Genomic DNA, 26,188 nt, shown 5'->3' with positions numbered 1-26,188 from the left:
GTCTATTAAAAATTCTTTGGTACTCCTTGAGGTTGAGAGAAGAGGCTGATGTTAGAAAACAAAAATAAGGTTATACTGCTCCAAATAGGTTGGAGGATACACCATGGAAACCATAATTTATCTTAATATACACACACTCCACATGACAAATTCATATTATACTTATTTGTTCATTTGTTTTATTTTATGTTTGAAAGACAACCACAAGCAGTAATATAACAGGATGTGGCAGGAGAGAAAGAGAGCAGGCAGTTTTAGTGTCCCCATTGAATTGTAAGACACTGAGGAGTCCTTTTACCAAGCTGCAGTAAGATGTTTCTGATGGGTGCTGAGGCCCCCTTTTACTGCAACAGGTAAAAAGGCTTGTCTTTTTTTTTTTAAGAAATGGTCATATGGATATGCTGCATAAAGACTTGTCTGGATGATTTGAAGACCTCCTTTTGATGGAAATTCCAGGTTGGGTTATCAATCCATTTTTAAGAACTGAGGAAGTTGGAGCAATAACATTGCAATTGAAAGAAGAAACTAATTGAAATTACAAAATGATCTGGAGCTAAAACCAACATTTAAGAACAGTTATCAACAGTTTTGGTTTCAGAAAGAAATTTCAGATCGCTATCCTGCACTATGGACCATAGATTAAAAAACTGCTCATCGCATTTCCAGCATCATACTTGGTAGAACATGGTTTTAATGTGGTGGCTCAACTTCAGGCCAAAGAAAGAAATTGACTCCACATAGTAGAACATGGGGATTTAAGGCTCCCACCCAGTAACTTTAAACCAGACATTGAGAAACTGGTATTGCTTCATCAAACCTATCATCCCATTAAACACACATAAGGAGTGACACGGGCTGCACATACTGCAGCAGGACATGTTTATCCACTCCTACCCTAGCTGAGATAATATTTAACCATCTCTCTCACCTCATGTGCACCTTTCTTTAAATTAGTCATCTTATTTTCTAACTCCTCTTACTCTCTTACCTATCTATATGTTCCATCTTTGCTTATACCCTACGTTATCTATTAAAATGTTCTAATACATGTTGTGTTGACATTGTAAGTAGTATACTATCCAGCTTATAATCGAAAGAGAAAAACGCCTATATTTCGACCCAAATCGGGAGATGGACGTTTTTCTCGCAAAAGCACCCAAATCGGTATAATCGAAAGCCGATTTTGGGCATTTCCAACTGCACTCCGTCGCGGAAACGAATAAAGTTGATGGGGGGGTGTCAGAGGCGTGGAGGCGGGACTGGGGCATGGTTATCAGCCGAGGAGAGATGGGCGTCTTTAGCTGATAATCGAAAAAAAAAAAGGCGTTTTTACCGCGATTTTGGGTCACTTTTTTTGGACCCTTTTTTTTTCACGAACAAGTCCCAAAAAAGTGCCCCAACTGCCCAGATGACCACTGGAGGGAATCAAGGGTGACCTCCCCAGACTCCCCCAGTGGTCACTAACCCCCTCCCACCAAAAAAAATCCACTTTAAAATCTTTTTTTCCAGCCTCTATGCCAGCCTCAAATGACAGCAGAATATGTTCGATCCTGTCACAGCCTTTCCCTGGGTCAGATGTGGCTCTCAGGTGCACTACAGGGTCACATCAGCATTGCATTGTGGTGGGTGTAGGGTATTGGGCTCCGTGATTTCATTAGCTTCTGTTACAGTCTCACGATGTTGGTAGTTGGTAGGCTCTTCTCCCATGGTGCTTTTCCCCCTGCCTACTGGGTCAGAGTGTGCCCTGTTGTGCTTCCGGTAGTCCATGAGGTAAGCCAGTTTTAGTTCCCTTTCCTGTGTTAGCCATGTTAGACAACTTAGTTCTTACCTTGAATGTGGCTGAAAGAGGGCATTGTACAATATTCTGCCAGCTCTGACCTGCTAATCTCACTACCAGGGAGACGCGTTGCCAGTGGTGGGGCACAACCTCTGATCTGCAGTTAACTGTGAGTAAGCGTGCTTATTCCAATAAAGGACGTTTTCGGAGAGATTAGTCTTCAGGTGTAAACTGGTGTGCCAATGATATACAGCAGTAACAAGTCCTAGAGGCCTGCGTGTATGCAGGTCCCTGGAGCACTTTTAGTGGGTACGGCAGTGCACTTCAGCCAGGTGGACCCAGGCCCATCCCCCCCCCCCCACCTGTAACACTTGTGCTGGTAAATGGGAGGCCTCCAAAACCCACTGTACCCACATGTAGGTGCCCCCTTCACCCCTAAGAGCTATGGTAGTGTTGTACATTTGTGGGTAGTGGGTTTTGGGGGAGGGGGGTTGGGAGCTCAGCACCCATGGTAAGCGTGGGAGCGTTGTCTGAAGTCCACCGCACTGACCTCTAGGGTGCCCAGTTGGTGTCCTGGCATATCAGGGGGGTGAGTGTACTACGAATCGTGGCCCCTCCCACGACCAAATGGCTCAGATTAGGACGTTTTTGAGCTGGGCCTTTTTAGTTTCCATTATCGCTAAAAAAAAGAAACGCCCAGCTCAAAAACGTCCATTTTTTCGAAAATACGGTTCGGCCCGCCCCTTCATGGACCCATTCTCGGAGATAAACGCCCATGAAGACAGGCGTTTCCGTTCAATTATGCCCCTCCACGCCATACTTTGTATTGTTATTTGATTTTTTTTTACTGCTGTAATTGTCTATTGCTCATGTTTGATTTATTCTTATTGTACACTCCCTTGAGTGAATTCCTTCAAACACGTGGTAAATAAATCCTAATCATAAATAAATAATAAATAAATTAAACATGTTCAATAGATCAAGTAGGTGCACTATTTTATTAAAATTGTTTTTGAAAAAAATATGAATTGCTTTTGTGTTGTAAATTAAATACAATTTTCAATGCCATCATTAATATTATAATGATGCTATTTATTTATTTAGTTATTTACCGCCTTTTTGAAGGAATTTGCTCAGGGGCCCTTTTACAGAGTGGAAGTAAGCTCAATGTGTGCTTACAACTCGCTTTTTCATGACTACTACCGGCCCAAAGCGGCCACTGGCGGTAGTCCCACCCTGAGCTCACCCCCCCCCCCCCCCCCCAGAAATGGCTTGTGTGACAGTAACCCAGTGGTAATTGGGCATCACTGCACACTGTCCAGTTACTGCCAGGTTAGCTTGGGAGCCCTTATCGCCACCTCAATGGGTAGCGGTAAGGACTTCCCGTCGCATAGCCATGCGGTAAGAGTTCTCTTACCGCATGGCCATGTGTGCCTGAGGGCTTTATACCCGCTGTGGTAAAAATGGCCCCCTCCACCAGCGCAGGGCCCTTTTTCCCGCAGCTTGGCAAAGGGCCCCTCAAGGTGGTGTACAGTAAGAATAAATCAAGCAGTAGACAATTACAACAGTAAAATACTCAAACTGTTATTAATTCAATCATTTTTATCAAACTTTTGAACAATTTGTTTTGGGAAATAGCCTCAATGGGTGAGGGTGGGGGGGGGGGGGGGGTACTGTAATAAATTTATGGAGCCAAGGGAGTGGCGGGCCGGTTTGGGAATCACTGCATTACGATTCAAAAATTAGGTGAGAAACACAGGTTAAGGTTAAAAGCTTGAAACATTAATGCCAAGCCCTTGCACAAAATCTATTGATTCCTCTAAGCTGACATCATTTCTAAGATAGTGTAAGTTAATTTTATGTGGTAAATCGTGCTTTTTTTTTTTTTTTTTCTAATGTGTGTTATACACCAAGTAAAGTTGTGATAAAGGACATTTCCTAGCAACTGCACTGTTAATCTGATAAAAGAAATGCTGGAAATAATTCATTTTTCTCCCTTGGACCTTGGCAGTTGTCCAGGCCTTTACTTCTAGATAATAAAAAAAATATGGGAGAGAGTGAGCAAGCAAGCCTGCTGGTGGTTTAATCATTGAACCAACATAGCACAAGACTGAATGGGGTTAGTCTTCAATCTCTCTTTTCTAAAGAAGACTTGCTTATGGCTATCGAAGGAGCACAGTTATAAACAGAATTCTCCAACTTATCCTGGGAGAGAGAAGCAATGCATTAGGACTGAACACATGTCCTGATAAGTGTATACCATTTTTGTGACTGGGAGAAACTTGCAAGAAAATGTTTGCTGTGCATCTAGTGTCCTTTTGGTTCACAAAACTGAAAGAGGACCAAATCAAGAAGGTAAGATCCATTGTGGTAGTCTGAGGGCACTTTTAGCTGTAGCTTCACAGTATCATAGAAGATGTGAAATTATAATATACAGTAAATACAGTGGTGTAGTGAAGCATATTTAAATTAAAGAAAAAAAGACCACCACCAGCTTGTTTCATAAAATGATTTCCCCACTGGCACAATTACTCAAGTATCGTACCTCTGGGGAAATCATTTAATGGCTTCATTTTTCTTAGCTGCTTATAAATTAGGCCCTAGAATTCTACACTGGTAAACTCATGTATTCAAGGACATTCATCGTCAAAAGTTATCAAACATTTTTCTAATGTCTTTTGAACTGACTTTTTAGTTCTTTGGTTTCTCAGCTTAATGATGGTATAGAGACCCACTTTTACGGCAGACTAATTTACAATGAGGAAGATTAGCTGCCTGAGTAAAATTCATTACTTCTGAGTGTGAAACAGAATGGCATCCCATAATTTACTGCAGTCCCCCAACCACATACACTGGCATGGGGATAGTGCTTCACTGGTTATAACGGCCTTCCAGACAATATATTTAGTGACATGTTGATGGGGTGGGGGGGCTTCTTTCCCCTATGAATATGATCCTTCAAGTTTAAGGCACATAGAAGATAAGGACAAATGGATGACCCAGTCCAAAAACACTATTGATACTTAAGGCAAGTGACTGGTTTATCTGGAAGGATTAAGCCTTTTCACTTCAAGAACATGTACAATATTTGCTTTTCCATAGTATTAAAATGGCATTTTAAGATTTATTTTAAATATTTTGATTTGCTTTTTCTCATTGGTCAGCATAAAAAAACATCCAAGTAATTAGCAATTAAGAAAATTGCTCTACATTAAATGTATTTGTTAGAAAGGAGTAATTTTGTAAAATAAGCACTAAGGGTTCCTTTTAATAAGCTGAAGTAAAAGGGTCCTATGCTAGTGTCAGAGCATGTTTTTGTTGCACGCTGAGGCCCACTTTTACCGCAGTGGATAAAAGGCTGTCTTTTTTTTTCCAAAAAGAAATGGCCATGCAGTAGATGAAGCACTTACCATGTGACCATTTCGGGGGGGAGATTACCACCACCCACTGAGGTGATGATAAGGGCTCCTGTGCTTTACTGCCGAGTAAACACCGGTGCTACAAAAATAGAAAATATTTTTGTAGCGCTGGAAATGGTACATGCTGGGGGTGGCAATGACCACCAGACTCCTATGGTAGCCCAGCAGTAGTTCTGAATTTTATTTATTTAGATTTTGCTCACACCTTTTTCAATAGTAGCTCAATGTGAGTTACATTCAAGTACACTGGATATTTCTCTGTCCCAGGAGGGCTCACAATCTAAGTTTGTATCTGAGGCAATGGAGGGTTAAGTGACTTGGCCAAGATCACAAGGAGCAGCAGCTGAGCCCCCAACCCTTTAGTAAAAGGGCCCCTAAAGTTATCCATAGCCTACAATACCAAAATATTGAAAACACGTAAATAACATATTAGGAATATCACACAGCTTCATGAAAGCTATAAGAAATACTTTAATATTTAAAGATCAGTCAAAGCACAATTTTGCATTAGAATTTGTTGCTGAGTGATGTGGTCAAGACAAAGAGTATACCTGGGTTTACAAAAGATTTGCACAATTTTCTGGTGGATAGATCCATTAGAAAATGTTAATTTGACCTTTGGTTGGCCACCTTTCCCTTCGGATAGTGAGCAACATGATATGGACTTCACCATGTGGATGCACAGGGTATATCTAACTGATCCAGACTGGTCACTCTTGGAGACACAATGCTGGGTTCAGTGGACTGTGGATCTGAATCAACATGGCATTTCTTGTGTGCTTAGGATCTAGGTTTAGTACTGAGAAACAACAGTGACATTTTTAAAGGACCAGTCAACATGTGGATATTGCTACCTGAATAGAGAACTCACAGTTGTTGAAACATGCTTGTCAAAGGAAAGAAACATGACTTTGTATTAGCATTAGAAGATTACAAAATAGATCATGTTCACTGGGGACTATATGACAAATCAAAGGCACATTGACGTAATAAATTGGTACATTTGATTATAAATGAATTGAAGATTTGATTACAGATGGACAGAATTTGATAAAGACAGAAGACATTTAGCATTAATCTCACTCTCATCTATCTCCTGCTTATATAAATAATGTACAAAATATGGGAGTCTAGGAAGATTGGGTAACCTCAAAATGAAAAGAAACCAAAGAGCACATAAAACTCAGCAAAGAGGCAGGTAAACATCACGGGGTCCTTAGTAAAATGGCCTGTGGTAGTGTAGGCGCAGGTTTTGGGTGCGCGCAGATCCATTTTTCAGCTCACCTGTAAAAAATGCCTGTTTAAAATTTTTTGCTGAAAATGGATGCGCGGCAAAGTAAAAATTGGCGTGCGTCCATTTTAGGTCTGAGACCTTACCGCCAGCCGTTGACTTAATGGTAAGGTCTCACGCATTAACCAGGCGATAATGACCTACGTGTGTAGAATGCCGCTTGACACGTGAATCAAAAAATAATTTATTTTTCAGACGCACGTCAAAAATGAAATTACCACAAAGGCCACGCGGTAGCCGGGCGGTAACTCCAAATTGGCACGCATTGGGCGCGCATAGGTGCCTACACAGCTTAGTAAAAGGGTCCCTAAGAAAGGTGCCTTTTAAACTCTGTTTTCTGTAGGTCCATGCAATCTCTTTCTTCTAGTATTAGATGTGGTGTGTTCACTATGTTGTACATTAACATAAAATATCTATAGATTGTACAATATAGATAGACTGTTTCTCATTCACTCATGTCAGTGGTTGCAAGGGCTAGGCATGAGATTGGAAGAAACAGGAGGAAAAATAGTTCATCCTCTTAAGAGATCTATGACCAGCAGCATCACTAGTGGTAAGAATGAAAGCCATAGGTCTTAGAACCCCCGTAGTCTATCAGCCAAAATAAAGAGAGATCTTTAAAGGGAGAGTACAAGCCAGGGGCGTAGCTACGGCAGGGGCGTCCCGCCCACTCGAAAGGAAATAACATCAGAGGAAGGCGGGACGCACGCAGAGAGGGCAGGAAGCGAAGGAAAGACGGAGTCGACGATCCTGGTTGCTTGCTGCTTTTAGGGCCGTCCGTTCGCCGCTGCGACTTGGGGAGTGGAGTGGAAGTGAGCCAGCAGCCTATCTATTCCACTCCCCCGCGCAGCCGTCGCCGTTCAGGCAAGTTAAAGCAGGCAAACCTGTGAGCTGCCTCAAGCTGCATCCACGTTGTCGTTGTTTGAGACAGATGGGAGATGCTGTGAAGGGGGAGAGAGGGGGAGGGAGATGCTGGATAGAATGGGGAAGGGGATGGATAGAAACAGGATGGGCAGGGGAGAGAGGAGAATTGCTGGACAACAGGGATTGCTAGAGGGGACAGGGGAGAGAGGAAATTTGCTGAAGATGGATGGAGGAGAAGGCAAGGGAATGGAGAGTTGCTGGACATGGAGTGGAGGGCAGGGGACGGAGGAGAATTGCTGGGCATGCATGGATGGAGGGGAAAGGGGAGAGAAAATTTGCTGGAGATGGATGGAGGAGAAGGCAGGGGAATGGAGAGTTGCTGGACATGGCGGAGGGCAGGGGAAGGAGGAGAATTGCTGGGCATGGATGGAGGGGAAAGGGGAGAGAGGAAATTTGCTGCAGTTGGATTGAGGAGAAGGCAGGGGAATGGAGAGTTGCTGGACATGGAGCGGAGGGCAGGGGAAGGAGGAGAATTGCTGGGCATGGATGGAGGGGAAAGGGGAGAGAGGAAATTTGCTGGAGTTGGATGGAGGACAATGCAGGGGAATGGAGAGTTGCTGGACATGGCGGAGGGCAGGGGAAGGAGGAGAATTGCTGGGCATGGATGGAGGGGAAAGGGGAGAGAGGAAATTTTCTGCAGTTGGATTGAGGAGAAGGCAGGGGAATGGAGAGTTGCTGGACATGGAGCGGAGGGCAGGGGAAGGAGGAGAATTGCTGGGCATGGATGGAGGGGAAAGGGGGGAGAGAGGAAATTTGCTGGATATGGGTGGGTGGATGGATGGAGGGGAGGGCAGGGGAAAGGAAAGGAGACTTGCTGAACATGGATGGATGAATGGAGGGGGCAGGGGACAGAGGACATTTGCTGGATATGGGTGGATGGAGGAGAGGGCAGGGGAGAATGGAGAGTTGCTGGATGGAGGGAGGGGAGAGAAGTCAGGGAGGAGATGCGCATGGATGGAGGGGAGGGAAGAGAGGAGAAATGCTGGACGTGGATGGAGTGGAGGGCAGGGAAGAGAGGAAAAATGTTGTACAAGGATGGAGGGAAGGAAAGACAAAGGAAGGAGATGCTCATGGATGGAGGGGAGGGAAGACAGGAAGTAGATGCACATGGATGGAGGGGAGTGAGGAGAAATGCTGGATATGGATGGAAGGAAAACTGCTGAGTTGAGGAAGGATAGGGACAGGGCTACAGATGGTAGACAGGACACATAAGGACACAAGAGGATGGTGGACATGGTGAGAGAAAAAATATCAGATGGAAAGAAGACATTGCATGAAACAGAAGACACTGGGACCAAAGCGAATAGATCAGACTACAAAGGTAGAAAAAAGTATTTTATTCAGAATTTATTAATTGGAATATGTCAGCTTTTGGAAATGTACATCTGTGATATATTGCATGTAAGTTTCAAATTTTCTGGTATTGCTGCATGCTGAGTCTGACTTCTTGAGTTAACTTTCCAGTTCAGTATTTTGCCTTCATATTTTTTGATTTCTAGTTCCTTGTGTCATGTCCGTTGTGTCATATGTTGTTCATGTGTGATCAAGGTGCAGTATTCTGATAGCGTGTAGTATTTGCTGCCCTTTTTGTTTTGCTTTTTTTTTTCACGAGGTGGTGTATTGGTGTTTTAGAGCCTAGTGTAATTACAGTTCTGCCTTTTCAAGCATAAGGTTGTAGCTCGTCCTGTCCTTGGAATTAGTGCTGTTATGGTTTAGTAAGGATATGAGTGTGTTTTTGCACAAGTTTGTGCATAGCATTTTGCAGTGGAGCGATTGTGGGATAATGTAATTATATTTAAAAATATCAATTTTTCCATTACGTATGTATGTGGTTATACTGATGCAGGGCAGCTTTTGGGCAGACTACTTAGAAATCCATCATCAAGTGAATTCTAAGGCATTATTTTGTAGGATCCCAAGAGACACTGCTCATACTTATATAGACAGTGCGTGCCCACCCATATTAGCTCTGGGCCCACCCAAAATCTCAGGTCTGGCTACGCCACTGAGCTACGGGTGGGCGTGGGTGGGCCCAGGCCCACCCAATTTCAGTCCAGGCCCGCCCTGCATGCCAGCGCCAGCCCCCATTGCCGGCCACTGCTGCTTTTCCTGTTGAGCAGCAGGGCCGGCGCTACAAAAAAGAAGAAGTGCTAACAGCGCTAAGGACGAGAAATGTTTAAAAAAAAAAAAGCGCGGCACCGGCAGGCACTGTCTCGGCAGCCTTGAGGCATTGGCTGCTGAGGCATTGGCTGCTGGCTCGCAGGCTCCTCCCAGAGCCTGCGAGCCAGCAGCCAATGCCTCAGCAGCCAATGCCTCAAGGCTGCCGAGACAGTGCCTGCCGGTGCCGCGCTTTTTTTTTTTTTTAAACATTTCTCGTCCTTAGCGCCGTTAGCGCTTCTTCTTTTTTGTAGCGCCGGCCCTGCTGCTCAACAGGAAAAGCAGCAGTAGCCGTCAATGGGGGCTGGCGCTGGCATGCAGGGCGGGCCTCGTCGAAGAAAAGAGGGAAAACATGGAAGGATGGGGAGAAAAAGAGGGAAAACAGATGGAAGGATGGGGAGAAAGAGGGAAAACATGGAAGGATGGGGAGAAAAGAGGGAAAACAGATGGAAGGATGGGGAGAAAGAGGGAAAACATGGAAGGATGGGGAGAAAGAGGGAAAACATGGAAGGATGGCAGAGAATGAGGGAAAACATGGAAGGATGGGGAGAAGGAGGGAAAACATGGAAGGATGGGGAGAAAAGAGGGAAAACAGATGGAAGGATGGCAGAGAATGAGGGAAAACATGGCAGGATGGGGAGAAAGAGGGAAAACATGGAAGGATGGCAGAGAATGAGGGAAAACATGGAAGGATGGGGAGAAAAGATAGAAAACAGATGGAAGGATGGGGAGAGAAAGAGGGAAAATGGATGGATGGGGAGAGAGACTCTGGATGGAAGGATGGGGAGAGAAAGGGGAGAGACTGGAAGGATGCAGAGAAAGGTGAGAGACTGGAAGGATGTGGAGAGAGAAGGGACACTGAACAGAAAAGGGTAGAGTGATACAGAGACACTGGTTAGAAAGAGGGAGAGAGACATTAGATGGAAGGATCAGGAGAGAGGATAGATGGATGGAAGGATGGGGAGAGAAAGAGGGAAGACGCTGGATGGAAGGGTAGGGAGAAAGGTGACACTGGACGGAAGGATGCAGAAAGAAAGAGGGGAGACTACTGGAAGGATGGGGAGAGAGAGGGGAGACTGGAAGGATGGGGAGAGAAAGAAGAGAGCTGCTGGATGGAAAAGGAGAGTAGTGAAAGACTGGAGAATAAGAGGAAGGGGCATGGGGAGAACAAGGGTGAGAAAAAGATGAAAAGCCATAAGTAGATGAAGGAAATTAAAGAATGGATAGTAAGAATGAATTAAATCAGGACAGAGAGAGAGAGGCAGAAAAATATTGAAGAAAGCAAAGAAAAAGGAGAGAAAAATGAGAAATGGCCAGGAAACCGTGGCAGAAGAGTTAAGCGAAAACGAAGGAAAGCAGAATCTAGAGACTGGGAGCGACACAATGAGAAAAAGTAAATGGCCATACAAGAAAGGTAAAGAAAATAATTTTATTTTTAATTTAGGATAAAGTAATATGGTACCTGTGTTAATGAAGTTTCAGAGACCAATACTTTCTTCCTTAGGTCAGGCGAGGATACCGTAACAGCATTATACTGACCTGAGGCAGGAGGTTTTGGCCTCTGAAAGCTCATTGAAAAGGGTGTTAGGCTATTAAATAAATTTTCTGAAATCTGATGCACTGAAAAGCAGCACTTTACCCTGTGTGACAAATGCATCTGATTAGCGTGACTAAATTTTGCTGGGGGAGGGGGGTAGAGAGAAAATTTTGTGCCCACCCACTTTGGGTTCAGGCCCATCCAAAATTGGCAGTCTGGCTACGCCACTGGTACAAGCTACAGAGGCAGGTTTCCGTGAAGAATTGAAACAGTGGTTTTTGCTCTGAATTCCACACAAAAGCAAAAGAAGGCAGAAGAAATGAGGTTATAAGGAAAGGAAGCCATCAGGTAAAGCCAACAGAGTACAGTAGTAGGTGCACCTTATTCTTTCCTGAGAAGCATATAGAGCAGGCTTTGGCAGATAGTGAATTGGATGAATCATGTGAGGGATTTCTTAATAAGAGGAGATCAAAAGTTTAGGATATTATGTATATATTCAGTACATTTTAGATTGTAAACTGCCTTGATGGACTTTGTTAGCTTGAATGACAGATGAGCACGTTTTTACAAACAAAACTTTAAAATGCTGAAATGGGATCTTGTAAAAGCTCAGAAGTGTGGAGGCAAACATAGAGGAAAGCTACTGCTTATCCCAGAAAATCCACTATTTCTGGGATAAGCAGTATAAAATGTTTTGTACTTTTTTGGTATCTTGCCAGGTATTTGTGACCTGGATTGGCCACTGTTGGAATCAGGATGCTGGGCTCGATGGACCTTTGGTCTTTCCCAGTATGGCAATACTTATGTACAATTTTTTTCAATAGTGGCACACTGCATCTATTAGAGTTGTTCTATTTTTTTCAGTGAGTACTAAGTGGAGACTTTTTTTGATTAACTTTTCTGGGAATATGTAAGATATGACAAATTCCTAGACCCCTGAGGCAGGCCAGTAGGGCCGAAACACGAGTCATGTCGGGTCTCCTTAATTGTTCTTGAAGTTTATTGAAATAAAGAAAGCTTTTTGGACACCATCTGTGAGAGGTTTCTTTTTTTTATTCCACTACTGTTTTTTTGCCTGGTGCATCCTATCTTTGGAGTTTTTCTTTTGTTTGTGACTGAGTCTTTCGGGATTACCAGGTACATGTGACCTGAATTAACCACTGTTGGAAACAGGATGCTGAGTGTGATGGACCTTTGGCCTGTCCTATTACAGCAATGATTATATACTTATGTCTTTATGCCATGCTTGGTGTGTTGAAGTACGGGTGCCTCCAGTTCTGATGCCTTCAAGCAAGTTTCATAAAATCTTGAGCTTCAAGAAAATTGTAGTGACAAGAAAAACAGTACCTGAGTCTATAAGGTTCCAGGAAATCCTATCAAAAACCTCAAAATAGGAAAGGCATTGTTATGTGAACTGTTATGAGTCCAACTGTTGGATCTAGAGGAGAAATCCAGATAATGGTTCTCCCATTAACTACTGGGGTCCAGAAAAAGCTGCTTTGTTGCACGTTTTGGTGGATAACCTGTTGAACCATCAGTGGGGAGCTAAAGAGCCCAAGAAAAATGTGGCTGTCCTGTCTGCAAGTTTACCTATCTCTACTTTAAAGTCTGTATCACTCATCCAAGAGATCCATGGTGCAAATGAACCTCAAATATTGTGTATAATTCTGATCACCGCATCTCAAAAAAGATATAGTAGAATTAGAAAAGGTATAGAGAAGGGCGACGAAAATGATAAAGGAGATGGGACGACTTCCCTATGAAGAAAGGCTAAAGTGGCTAGGGCTCTTCAGCTTGGAGAAAAGATGGCTGAGGGGAGATATGATAGAGTTCTATAAAATAATGAATGGATTGGAACAGGTAGATGTGAATTGCTTGTTTAATCTTTCCAAAAATACTAGGACTAGGGGGCATGCAATGAAGCTACAAAGAAGTAAATTAAAAATGAATCAGAGAAAATATTTCTTCATCCAAAGTGTAATTAAACTCTAGAATTCATTGCCAGAAAATGTAGTAAAAGCAGTTAGCTTAGCAGGTTTAAAAAAGGTTTGGATAGCTTCCTAAAAGAAAAGTCCATAGACCATCATTAAAATGGGCTTTGGGAATCCACTGCTTATTTCTAGGATAAGCATCATAAAATGTTTTGTACTGTTTTAGGACCTTGCAAGGTATTTGTAACCTAGATTGGCTACCGTTGGAAACAGGATGCTGGGCTTGAGTTAACTTCTATGCAAAACCATTTTTCCATCACATGACCAAAAAATTGTGTGCAGATCTTGCACTAACTATGCACTGCTGTCTACACTAGCTTTTTGCATTGGCTCCCAAGCAGGGAAGTCAGCCACCAGGAGACATGTTATGTTTCATCTCATCTGCTGAAGAGAGTGTAACTAGTGAGACCCATGACAAATCAAAGGATAGTGAGAAATCGGTAGACCTAACGAGAAAGAGTTTACAGGCAGCTATTACTGAGAAATCAACCTCTTATTAAAAGATGCTAGTGATAATGAGGGGCCTTGGAGGAAGACAACAGCCAGCTGGAGAAGTCTTCAGTGCTGACGTTTAGAAGATGTCTGTATGAGATGCTGTGAAAACAAACAGGATGCCTTTACTGCTATCAATTGGCTAAATCAAGTTGTACTCAGAGAGAGATCTGTGCCACAAAATGAAGAAGCAGCAGTCTTTCAAATGCCCCTGTGTTCCAGTGTGATACATATAGATTACTGCAGGGAAATGAGATGATTGGGTATAACAGACAGTAGTACAGAAGTTACAGTACAATGAGGTGTCAAGCCTTATTCAGACATGCCATAGCAAATTTTTCTTCATTCAATGTGTAATTAAACTCTGGAATTCATTGCCAGAGAATGTAGTAAAATCAGTTAGCTTAGCAGGGTTTAAAAAAGGGTTTGAATGGCTTCCTAAAGGAAAAGACCATAGACCATTATTAAAATGGGATTGGGGAAAATTCACTGCTTATTTCTATGATAAGCAGCATAAAATGTATTGTACTTTTTTGGGATCTTGCCAGGTACTTGTGACCTGGATTGGTCACTGTTAGAAACAGGATGCTGGGCTTGATGGACCTTCGGTCTGTCCCAGTATGGCAGTACTTATGTACTTAGGCACTTATGTAAATAGGAATGTGCCAGTTAATATGCACTCACAAGATGGACTCCACAAGTGTGCATATGTTACCCAAAAGCTTCCTGGTGGATTTGAGGTAGAAAAGCTGGATTTCGATCATTATGAATAGCTATTTTTCTTTATGTGACTGTTAAATGGTGACTGCCACCATTACCATTATTTTTCTGTTGTTTCTACATGCTGCATGAGACCTACTGGAGTTCAGGATGAAGCAGGAGTATCCCAAGCCAGAATCACACTCTGTGTGACACATGCCCTAAGCACCCTTACCCTGCCCATTGTGCCATGGTCACCACAAGGGAAACAATGGACAGGGAGTGATTTTTATGTCCCGCTCTTCCTTGTTCCTAGTATGACTGCACTACCTTCACAGCCCTTGGGGCAGTACTGGGATGAAGCCAGTCTACCCAGCCTGTAAAATCATTATTGAATTGATTGTATCCATTATGGTACACTTGTTATTTATGTAACCAATTGTTTATTTACTCTTGATTGGTGCTTGTTAGCCACATTGAGTCTGCAAATAGGTGGGAAAATGTGGGATACAAATGCAACAAATAAATAAATTATGGTGTGTAATTTTCTTTTCTTTTCTTTTTTTTTTTTTTTTACACGTTTTGCTGTGCTATGCTGGGTAGAGGAATGCAGACCCACAGATTTCCTGGATTCAGAGTCCTTATTTGAACTTTGAGCCTAGAGATTAAAGCAGGACTAGCCTGATGCTAGTGACAATGTAACTCATCTTTGGGTGTTACCCCTACAACATTGTTTTCTGGGTTTACAACTCATTAAAGAACTGCATAGCCATATAAGGAATGGACCCTAAAATACCAGCTACACTGGCATCATCTTGGCTATGTTTTGTACTCAGAAATATGGGGAGGTGCATGTTTTAGAATCCCAAGGCAAAAACTGGGTGGATCTTTTGCAGAAAATTAGGATATTATGTTTCACTCTTGCAAACATCATATAGCTAATACACAGCCCTTCATTAAGCTCTGAAGTTATGTGACCAAAGTTTGAAAAAAATAATTTGGCACTCAGTCTTTATAAACTATTTCAGGGTCGGTAAAAAAATCAGTGCTTCATATTGCCATCATATAGGTTGTAGGCTAAGCTATGATTGTATTAAATAATTTGAGCAGGGACTGTCTTTCTTCTATGTTTGTGCAGCGCTGCGTACGCCTTGTAGCGCTATAGAAATGCTAAATAGTAGTAGTAGTACAATTGAAGTACAGAGTAGCTTGATTCAGTGATAGCATGCTGGTAAATCATTAAAACTTGGCAACTTTCATGGCCTTAGGTCGACAGATTTCTCTACCACATGCGTCTCTCCGATGATGTGTTACTGGACATTAAGGCTCGTTTCCAGGCAGAGATGGAGAAGGGCCTGAAAAAGGGCACAAACCCCACAGCTATAGTGAAAATGTTGCCAACACATGTCAGGTCAACCCCTGATGGATCAGGTGAGCAACTCTCTCTCTCTCTCTCTCTCTCTCTCTCTCTCTCTCTCTCTCTTCCACCGAATTCAGGAAAATATACAGAATGTCACTGCAAACATTGTGTTGTTTTTCATATAATGTAAGTGCATGTTGCTTTAATGAAATGTTCCTCATAACCAGGAAATTGGCAGGCATAAATGTCCAGGCAAATTAGGCACGATTTGACACTTTTCCCCTAGTATTTTATACAGACACATAGAGGGGCACTTTCAAAAGGACATCCATATCAGAATTGGGATGTCCTGCTCACAATGTCCAAAAAAATCTGTCCATCTCACAGCCATTTTCAAACGGGATATACATTGTGGTTTCCTGTTCGAAAATATGCACGAACGTCCAAAATAAACAGCCATTTTACAAACTGAAATGTCTAAATTATGAATACAAAAAAAAAAAAAAGACAAGGACGTTTGTCTGGCAGCATTGTTTTTCAAAAATGGCCACACAGACGTCCTTGTAGAGCACAGGGGCAGCTTAGAGAAGAGATGTAGCTTGGTGGGTCGCCAGGTGAGCAGCCACTCCCCCAAACAGACTTCCGACAGCGCTGGCACCTATTTTTCATGTCATCTATCGTGTTTAAAATACCTGCTAGTGCCGTCAGCAGTCCGCTGTCCACTCCCCCCGCACCCTCAACCTGGCTACGCTACTGGCTTAGTGGTCAGTGCAGTGCACTGTAAACCAAGGTATCCAGGTTCATATCTCCCTACAACTCTTATTTTAAATGCTGAGCCCTTCAGTAACAGGGAAATATCTCCTGTACCTGACTGTATAGCACCTCAATAGTGCAGGTGTCATAAATATTTAGGTACAGTAGATATATGTCTGTTTCTAGAGGACTCACAATTTAAAGGTTTTAAAAAAACCCAGCTGAAATGGAAATTGAACCTGAGGGGCCTAATTACCGGTGGCTACTGGCTCTGCTCCAGAATGGGAAGTGATGAGAACTCAAAGGGGCGGAGTCAGCAGCCACAGGTAGAGCAGAGCAACCAATCTCCTTGGGGCAGAGAAATGTTAGAGACCCCGATCGGCACGATCCTCTGGTATACCTTTCAAAGCATACTGCAACCGCATTACTTTTGTTCTGGCACCAGTGGGTTACCATTCGTCCGGATTTCCCCGGACATGTCCTCTTTTTGAGGGCATGTCCGGGGTGTCCGGCGGGTTTTGCCTGCACGCACGTTTGTCCGGATTTCTGGACAAAAGTGCGTGCGGGAGGGCGTGCGTGCGGTTGCGCAATCCAGATTCGGCGCCGTGGGTCTCCCCTCCCCTTCCTTACCATCTTCCCTGGTGGTCTAGTGACGTCTTCGGGGCATCCTCCTTCTCAGTCTCAGCTGGGGATTCAAAATGGCCGCCGAGAGTTGAAGTCTCGCGAGGCCGCTTCAACTCTCGGCGGCCATTTTGAATCCCCAGCCGAGTCCGAGAAGGATGTAGGCAAGGGCAGGCAGCGCTCCGGGCAGGAAAGAGGGGGCTGTTTCCTGCCCCGAATTTGTCACTAGACCACCAGGGAAGGGGAGGATGTGACGGGTGGAGGGGAGTATGTGATGGGAGAGGGGACTATGTGACGGGGAGGGGAAAGGGGGCGTGGTGGGGTGTGGCGGGGGCGTGGCATGTGTCCTCTTTTTCAGAGAACACAAAATGGTAACCCTACCGCACTTCAGTGTAGCAGCAGCAATGGAGGCAGAGCGAACTTGTAGCAAGCAGGAAGGTGCAGGCTGCACAGGAACTGGAAGGTGGCGAGGGACTGGAGAAAGAGGAACCGCCTGAGAGGAGACAGATCGGCAGAGGTTGCACTGCAGGAAGGCGCTGAAGTTGGGAAGGCAAGGACCGATGGAGCAGTGAGAGCGGAACACCCCCCCCCCCCCTTGATCTGCACCCGGGGCAGTCCGCTCCCACCGCCAACCCTCGGTACGCCACTGAACCTGAGTACCCTGCTTTACAGTACATTGCACTGAACACTTGGCTACTCCTCAAACTGTTTTCTGTTTTCTTCTGTATTCTTTTAGGTTTCACTTTCAGGCGAGAGGGAGTAGAATAGCAACTACAGGGGTATTCATGAGGGGTCATGCCTTAATCCCTCCAGTGTTCAGATGGTCAATCAGAACACCTTTTTGTACCCTGGACATGATTGAAACAGGTCTAAATGAAAACATCCTTCTTTTTAGGCTTGGACGTTTCTTCTGGTTTGATTACTGTTGTTAGACGTCCTAATTTTGGGCCCTCCCGAGTCCCGCCTAAAAAACACATCCTTGCTATTTGGACAAACTGCAGTGTAGGATGTCCAAATTCTGCCATTCCAAAATTGTAATTTGGATGTTTTGGGCAGATGGATGAGTTTTGCCCATTTGTGAGACGTCTATGTGCTTTGAAAAAATGCCCCTTAGGCACCTATGTGGGGCATTTTTGATATGATATCTAAGTCCTAATTTAGATGTTTTGCTCAAAATGTCCAAAATTCAAGTGGGGAATATAGCCATTTTTGAAATAGCAAAATGTCTATTTTTTTTTTTTAATTGCTAGTTGCTAGATGTTTTTGAGCTATGCTTGTTTATATTTTTGGTCCATTTTCGAAAAAAAAAAAAAAAGCCCAAGTGAAAAATGCAGGATATCCAATTGACAGCGCTGATTAACTAGTTAAACAATTAAGTTTAAGTTATGCACATTGTTATAGAATACATTTCAATTTCCGCATAGAAATTAAGGCACAAAATATAGAATTTCAGGAACAGGTTATAGAATACTATCAATTATGCATCTGAATGCAGTTACGCACTATTATTTACACCAGCCATTGAGCTAACATAATTCATCATGCCTAAAGTTTGGTGCATAACTGCAAACGTATGCTAGTTTTCTATAAATGGTTCCAGAGGTGATCCGGGAAATTAAAAACTGGTGAGCTTGACGTCGGTGCTGGGCAAAATGGTAAAGACAACAGCAAAATTACAGAGCATATTCAAAAGCATGGACAGAGCCAACATGAATTTAGTGAAGGGAAATCTTGCTTCACCAATCTATTACTTTTCTTTGAAGGGGTGAACAAACATGTGGATAAAGGTGAGACAGGTGATACTATGTATCTGGATCTTCAAAAGGCATTTGACAAAGTACTTCATGAAAAACTCCAGAGGAAATTGGAAAGTCATGGGATAGGAGGTAGTGTTCTACTGTGGATTAAAATTGGGTTAAAAGACAGAGAGTAGGGTTAAAAGGTCAGTATTCTCAATGGAGAAGGGTCGATAGTGGAGTTCCCCGGGGTCTGTGCTGGGACTGCTGCATTTAAACATATTTATAAATGATCTAGAGATGGGAGTAACTATTGAGGTAATTAATTTTGCTGATGACACAAAGTTATTCAAATTTGTTAAATTGCAAGAGGATTGTGAAAAATTACAACAGGACCTTACGAGACTGGGAAACTGGGCAACCAAATGGGAGATGACATTTAATGTGAGCAAGTACAAAGTGATGCATGTGGGAAAAAGGAACCCGAACTATAGCTATGTAATGCAAGGTTCCACATTAGGAGTCACCGACCAGGAAAGGGATCTAGATGTCATCGTTGATGATATGTTGAAACCTTCTGCTCAGTGTGCAGTGGTGGCTAAGAAAACAAATAGAATGTTAAATATTTTTAGGAAAGGAATGGAAAACAAAAATTAGGACATTATAATGCCTTTGTATCGCTGCATGGTGTGACCGTACCTCAAATATTGTGTGCAATTCTGGTCACCGCATCTCAAAAATGGATGGAATGAGTTCCCTATGAGGAAAGGCTAAAGCAGCTAGGGCTCTTCAGCTTGGAGAAAAGATGCCTGAGGGGAGATATGATAGAAGTCTATAAAATAATGAGTAGATTGGAACGGGTAGACGTGAATCGCTTGCTTACTCTTTCCAAAAATACTAGGACTAGGGGGCATGCAATGAAGCTACAAAGTAGTAAATTTAAAACGCATCAGAGAAAATATTTCTTCACTCAACGTGTAATTAAACTTTGGAATTCGTTGCCAGAGAATGTAGTAAAAGTAGTTAGCTTAGCAGGTTTTTAAAAAGGTTTGGCTAGCTTCCTAAAAGGAAAGTCCATGAGCCATTATTGAAATGGACTTGGGGGAAATCCACTGCTTATTTCTAGGATAAGCAGCATAAAATGTATTGTACTGTTTTAGGATCTTGCCAAGTACTAGTAGCCTGGATTAACCTCTGTTGGAAACAGTATGCTGGGCTTCATGGACCTTTGGTCTGTCCCAGTATGGCAATACTTATGTACTTAACAGCAATTACATACACAATACCTGATACAGAATACACGCTTAGGACTAGATTCCGTAAATAGCACCCAAATTTGGGCGCCAAAAACATGTGCGTTGAGTGCTATTCTATAAACAGCACTCTAAGTTGGGCACCGTTTATGGAATAATTTGTAGTACTGGGATCTGTGCCTAAGTTTTGGTGCGAGGATTTACACTAACTGAAACCTGGTGAAATCCTCATGTATAAATTAGGCATAGATCCCCCAAATTCTATAATACCTCACACATCTTTGGTGAACATCCCTGATCCACTCATGCCTCTCCCATGACCATGCCCTCTTTCAATTGCGCACTAAAAGATTTATGTGCGCATCTTTGTAGAATAGCGCTTAGTAAGGTGCACGCGTAAATGCAAGTTGGAACCAATTAACACCAATAAATGTTAGCACCCAATTATTATCCCTAATTGGCTTGTTACTCAATTAAATTGCGTGTGCAAATTGTACTCATGCCCAAATTTGCACACGTAATTTTGAGCACCATATATAGAATTCAGGGGTTTGTGTGCATCATCCTGATGCCTAACTTTTGGTTACCTGTAGAGGATTATCCTCAATTGGGGGAAATTCTAGAATGGGGGCCCTATTTTTAGGTGCCTGCTGAGTGCCTAATTGGACCCTGCTGGGTACACACTTTTCTTTATAGAATACTAGTGTAGCATGTCACACATGTGCCCATAATCTCATTGTGAGCACTTAATCAGCCATAAAGTTGGTGTAAATGCTCACATCTAATTTGCTGAAGCACGTGTGTAAGTTATAGTATTCTTGAATGTACATGTGTAAATGTTAGAGGCTGACTAAAACCAGTGGTTTTGGTTTCAGCCAAAACTGAATCCGTAACTGAAATTTCCCTCAGTTTCAGCTGGAACCAAAGCCGAATTTGAAATCATGACCCTGGCCCCTGCCACCGCCACTACCACAAGTCCGTCCCCCAAGCCAGCCTCTCCCCCGGGCTGCTCACCCTCCCCCCCCCCCCCCCCCCACCTATAAACCCTCCACAGGCCTACCTTCTAAAAGCCCTGGGAATTGATCCTGCTCATGTTGGCTCCAATCCCAAAATGGCGGCCACGATCTCCTGAAGCAGTTTCAAAAGGCTGCCATGGGAAGTCACAGCCACCATTTTGACAATGCAGCCAGCAGATGCAGGAGCAACTTGGAAAGCTCCTGCCCCAAAGAGGCCATTAAACCACCAGTGTTTTTAGAAGGTAGGCCTGGAGAGGGCCTATGTGTGGGGAATGGTGGAAGGCCCAGGGAGGGAGAGGGTTTTCTGTTGGGGATGGATTTGGATAGTGGTGGCAGTGGCAGGAGGCAGAACCATGATTTCAGTTTCTGCTGAAAATGCACAGGTATTTTTAGTCAAAAGCCAAACCCAGATTTCGGGTCAATTTTGGTGCCGAATCTGAAACCAAAACCATAATTCAGTCAACCTCAAGTAAATGTGCACTCTGCCCATGCTCTGCGCAATCTTAGACCACATGTGTTACTTCTTCTAAAGTACACACCAATGCATATAAGTGAGACTTTACAGAATAGTGGTCAGTCAGAATACCATCATTTAAATATATGTGTGCATATATGGAGATAATCTATAAAAGTAGCTGCCTATTTACTGCCTAAATCTAGGCGGATCCCATTCCATAATTTGAGTTCTTCTAGTGAAATACAGAAGATCTTGGTTATTAGGAGTGGAGGAGAATGGGTACTTTTCTATGGGATACTAAACTGTTTTTCACTTGAATATCATTAACTTCAGACTCAGGAGGTATGTCAGTTTGATTGTGCTTTATTGGTGGTTAAACAAGTATTAAGTTTGATCAGTAAGGTGGTTTCATTTGTTATATACCTAGACTAGCCGTTAAGCCCGTTAAAACGGGCGCGTATTGGAATGTTTTTTTTCCCAAGGCCCCCCTCCCGTTGCAGCTGCAAGGCCCCCTGCCATCCTCCTTCCCTGCCAGCTGCAAGGCCCCCTCTGTCCCTCCATCCCAGCTCCAAGGCTCCAGTCCTCCCCCCTTCCCAGCTGCAAGGCCCCCTGCCCGCCCTCCCTCCCAGTTCCAAGGCTCCAGTCCTCCCCCCTTCCCAGCTGCAAGGCCCCCTGCCCGCCCTCCCTCCCAGTTCCAAGGCCCCAGGCCCTCCCCCCCCAGCTCCCAAGGCCCCCTTCCCTCCCTCCCAGTTCCAAGGCCCCCTGCTCTCCCTCACAACTGTAAGGGGCCCCATTCCCTCCCTCCCAGTTCCAAGGCCCTTTGCCCCCCCCCCCGTGCCTTCTTCCCAGCCAGCTGGAAGGCCCCCTTCAGTCCAGCCCTCCCAGCTCCAAGGCCCCCCCTCCTTCTGAGACCTCCCATGTCCCCTCCCCCCCAAGGTAGCCGCTACCGCCCCCCCCCACCCCGGAGTCGCCCCTCCCCCCTTCACTCAGCCCGGGCCCTCTCTTCGTTATTCAACTTACAGCAGCGCCAAAACAGCAGCAAGCTGCAGCTCCCGTTGGCCTTCCTTCACTGCCTGTGCCTCGCCCTCATGTGACGTCACGTCAGCGAGGGCGGGGCACAGGCAGGGAAGGAAGGCCGACGGGAGCTGAAGCTGAGCTGCTTGCTGCTGTTTCGGCGCTGCTGTAAGTTGAATAACGAAGAGAGGGCCCGGGCCGGGTGAAGGGGGGGTGGTGGCGACTCCGGGGGGTGGGGGGGGTGGTAGCGGCTACCTTGGGGGGGGAGCGGTAGCGACGTCAGCGGTTCCCTCCCTCCCCTTCCACGCAGTTTCCCTCTCTGTCCCGCCCCCCTCGCCCCGTCATCACGTCTTGACGCGGGGGCGGGACAGAGAGGGAAGTCTCTACTGCGCATTTGCAAGTGAGTACGGTCACTTGCCTTTTATATGTTTGATATGTTAAAAAAAGATTAAAGAAAATGTGATCTTGCTGGATGTTGTGCTTGTAAAGGCACACAAGCCATTGTCAGCTCTGTACTCTGTACATTAGAGCTGACCAAGATGAGAGCACCATCTACAGTTCAGGGAAGAAAATACAAATTTAACCGATTACCTAGAATACCTGCACTGAAGGATAGTTATAGAAAATCATGCAGAGAACATCTCAATACGTGAAGCAAGTTCGATTAGTTTGACATTTTTGATATTGTATATGAAATTACATTTACTGCAAACTCATAAAAATATTAGCTTTTCATTTTTTACATTTTTTATTTTGTGAACATAAAACTTTCCTGTGCATGTATTTGGTGAACGATTATGTTTAAAGGGGCTGCGCTATCAGTACCTGAGATTTGGGGTGCTGGGATAAGTGACATCCTCTACAAAAAGTTATAGTGGTAGCTTAAACTAAAGGAAAACAATCTGGGTGGAATGTTCAAAGGACTTTATCTGGATAACTGTACGAATAGAGTTATTGAATATCCATTCAGGCCACCTCAGCCCTATCCACATAAAGCTGGAGGGGGTACATGGGTGTAGTGACAATTTATCTGGAGAGCAGTGATATTTGGACCTCTATCCGGATGTTAGGTCAGAAAAAGTGCTGTCCTAACTTTATCCAGATAGATGGGATAACGGTTTGAATATCGCCTGTATCACCCTAATTCTGTATGTGGTGCTCAAAATTGTGCATTCAGTTTAAATCCTTAACAAGCCAATTAGCACTGATAATTGAGCATTAACAATAAATTATTGGTGTTAATTGGCAATTATTGAAATTTATATGTGCCTCTTTATAGTCTCTATTCTGTGAAGATACTCGTGTAAATTTTTCCCTGTGGATCTGAAAAGGGGGTGTGGCCATGGGAGGGGCACAGGCGGGTCAGAGGCATTCCTGGAATTTGCACGCAGTGTTATAGAATAAGACCAATCCACGTCTAATTTAGGCACAAGGATTTACACTAGGTTTCACTGAGTATAAATCTCTGCACCTAAAATTCGGCATGGATTCCGGCGCTGAACACTATTCCATAAAAGGTACACAAGTTGGAGAACCCTTTATAGAATATTTATTTATTAGGATTTATTTACCGCCTTTTTGAAGGAATTCACTCAAGGCGGTGTACAGTAAGAATAGATCAAATGAGCAAGAGGCAATTGCAGTAGTAAAAATATTCAAATAACAATACGTGAAGGGGCATAATCGAACGGAAACGTCTATCTCCATGGGCGTTTATCTCCGAGAACGGGTCCATGAAGGGGCGGACCGAACCTTATTTTCGAAAAACATGGACGTTTATCTTTTTTTGAGCTGGGTGTTTTTGTTTTTCAGCGATAATGGAAACCGAAAGCGCCCAGCTCAAAAACGAATAACTCCAAGACATTTATTTGTGGGAGGGGCCAGGATTCGTAGTGCACTGGTCCCCCTCACATGCCAGGACACCAACCGGGCACCCTAGGGGGCACTTTTACAAAAAAAAAAAAAAAGGTAAAACAGCTCCCAGGTGCATAGCACCCTTCCCTTGGGTGTTGAGCCCCCCAAATCCCCCTCAAAACCCACTGCCCACAAGTCTACACCATTACTATAGCCCTAAGGGGTGAAGGGGGGCACCTACATGTGGGTACAGTGGGTTTGGGGGCGGTTTGGAGGGCTCCCATTTACCAGCACAAGTGTAACAGGTGGGGGGGATGGGCCTGGGTCCACCTGCCTGACGTCCACTGCACCCCCTAATAACTGCTCCAGTGACCTGCATACTGCTGCCAGGGAGGTGGGTATGACATTTGAGGGTGAAAATAAAAAGTTGTGAAATGGCACATTTTGTGGTGGGAGGGGGTTTGTGACCACTGGGGAATCAGGGGAGGTCATCCCCGATTCCCTCCAGTGGTCATCTGGTCATTTAGGGCACTTTTTGGGGCCTTATTCGTGGAAAAACAGGGTCCAGGAAAAGTGCCCTAAATTCTCGCTAAAAATGCATATTTTTTTCCATTATCGGCGAAAGGCGCCCATCTCTGATCGCCCGATAACCACGCCCCAGTTCCGCCTTCACCACACCTTTGAAACGCCCCCATCAACTTTGTCCGCATCCGCGACGGAGTGCAGTTGAAAATGTCCAAATTCGGCTTTCGATTATACCGCTTTATTCGTTTTTGTGAGATAAACGTCTATCTCCCGATTTGGGTCACAATATAGGCGTTTTTCTATTTCGATTATAAGCAGGATAGTATGCTACTTACAACGTCAATACAATATGAAATTGAGCATTTTAAATGATAGTGAAGTGTATAAGCAAAGATAGAACATGTGCTAGCTAAGAGAGTAAGAAGAGTTAGAAAGTAAGTTGACTAATAGCGCTTAGCACTCATTTTTCTGGCATCGATTTTTCGGCGCTGTATGCAGAATCTAGCCCTATCTGCATTGTGATAGCATCAGCTGATTTATCCGGATATTCAGTGCCATTCACAGTCTGGATAGTGGCGCTATCCAGATTATCTTTATCCCATGGTCAGCGATTTAAAAAAAAACACCAAGCACAGTGCTTAAATATTGGCTTTCCTAATTATTAAAACCACAATAACAGTGTAATCTTCTACTGTGGTCTGCCAAATAAAATTGTATAGTATTTAATTTAATTAATTGTTGCATTTGTACCCCACATTTTCCCACCTCTTTGCAGGCTCAATGTGGCATACTTATCTTATCTACATTTTAAATGAAATAAAGATCTTACTAAGTCATATGTACTTGATTTGTTTGGTGGGCCAGCAGAAGCATAATGTCTTGCTTTGCAAATGATCCGGATTTATTTGTGCATTGCCACTCCTGCTCCTAGGAGCTATCGTGCATGTAGATTTGGGAAGAAATTCTCAGGTGTTGCTGCTGCTGCTCAGCTGTAGATCAATACTGTGCTAGATATGAACGTGTAGTTTGCTTCCTTCTTAATTATAAAAGGTCACACAGCTTCATAGCAGTAAAAAAAAAAAAAAGAAAGATTTAGTTAGAATCATAAGCTGGCTATGAAGACTTCAAAAGAAAACAACTACAGACACAGCCAGCTGTTAGCAGGCATTCTGGCTGTTCTCTATCAAAGAGAACAGTAGAAGTTAGGAGACTAGTGACAGGTGGTAGCTGGCTAGGAGTGAGGAACACTGCACAATTAGAAATGTCAGTGAGAAAGATTATAGCAAATAGACCTGTGTGATGACTGAAAAGG

At 43.8% G+C, this 26,188-nt stretch overlaps 1 protein-coding gene across 1 annotated transcript in view; it reads left to right on the top strand.

The window, feature by feature from the left end:
* Nucleotides 1-3,987: 3,987 nt before the first annotated feature.
* LOC115471271 (putative hexokinase HKDC1) overlaps nt 3,988-26,188 on the top strand; it is a 110,937-nt gene continuing 88,736 nt past the window's right edge. The window contains exons 1-2 of the mRNA XM_030204973.1: nt 3,988-4,132; nt 15,556-15,718. Coding sequence (XP_030060833.1) covers nt 4,070-4,132; nt 15,556-15,718 — 226 coding nt within the window. The 5' untranslated portion in view covers nt 3,988-4,069. The remainder of the gene's footprint in view (nt 4,133-15,555; nt 15,719-26,188) is intronic.

The sequence above is a fragment of the Microcaecilia unicolor genome, chromosome 5 (genome assembly GCF_901765095.1).
Source record: "Microcaecilia unicolor chromosome 5, aMicUni1.1, whole genome shotgun sequence".
Taxonomy (NCBI): Eukaryota; Metazoa; Chordata; class Amphibia; order Gymnophiona; family Siphonopidae; genus Microcaecilia; species Microcaecilia unicolor.
Note: the sequence above shows the minus strand (reverse complement) of the source record. Positions and strands in the feature narration are given on the sequence as shown.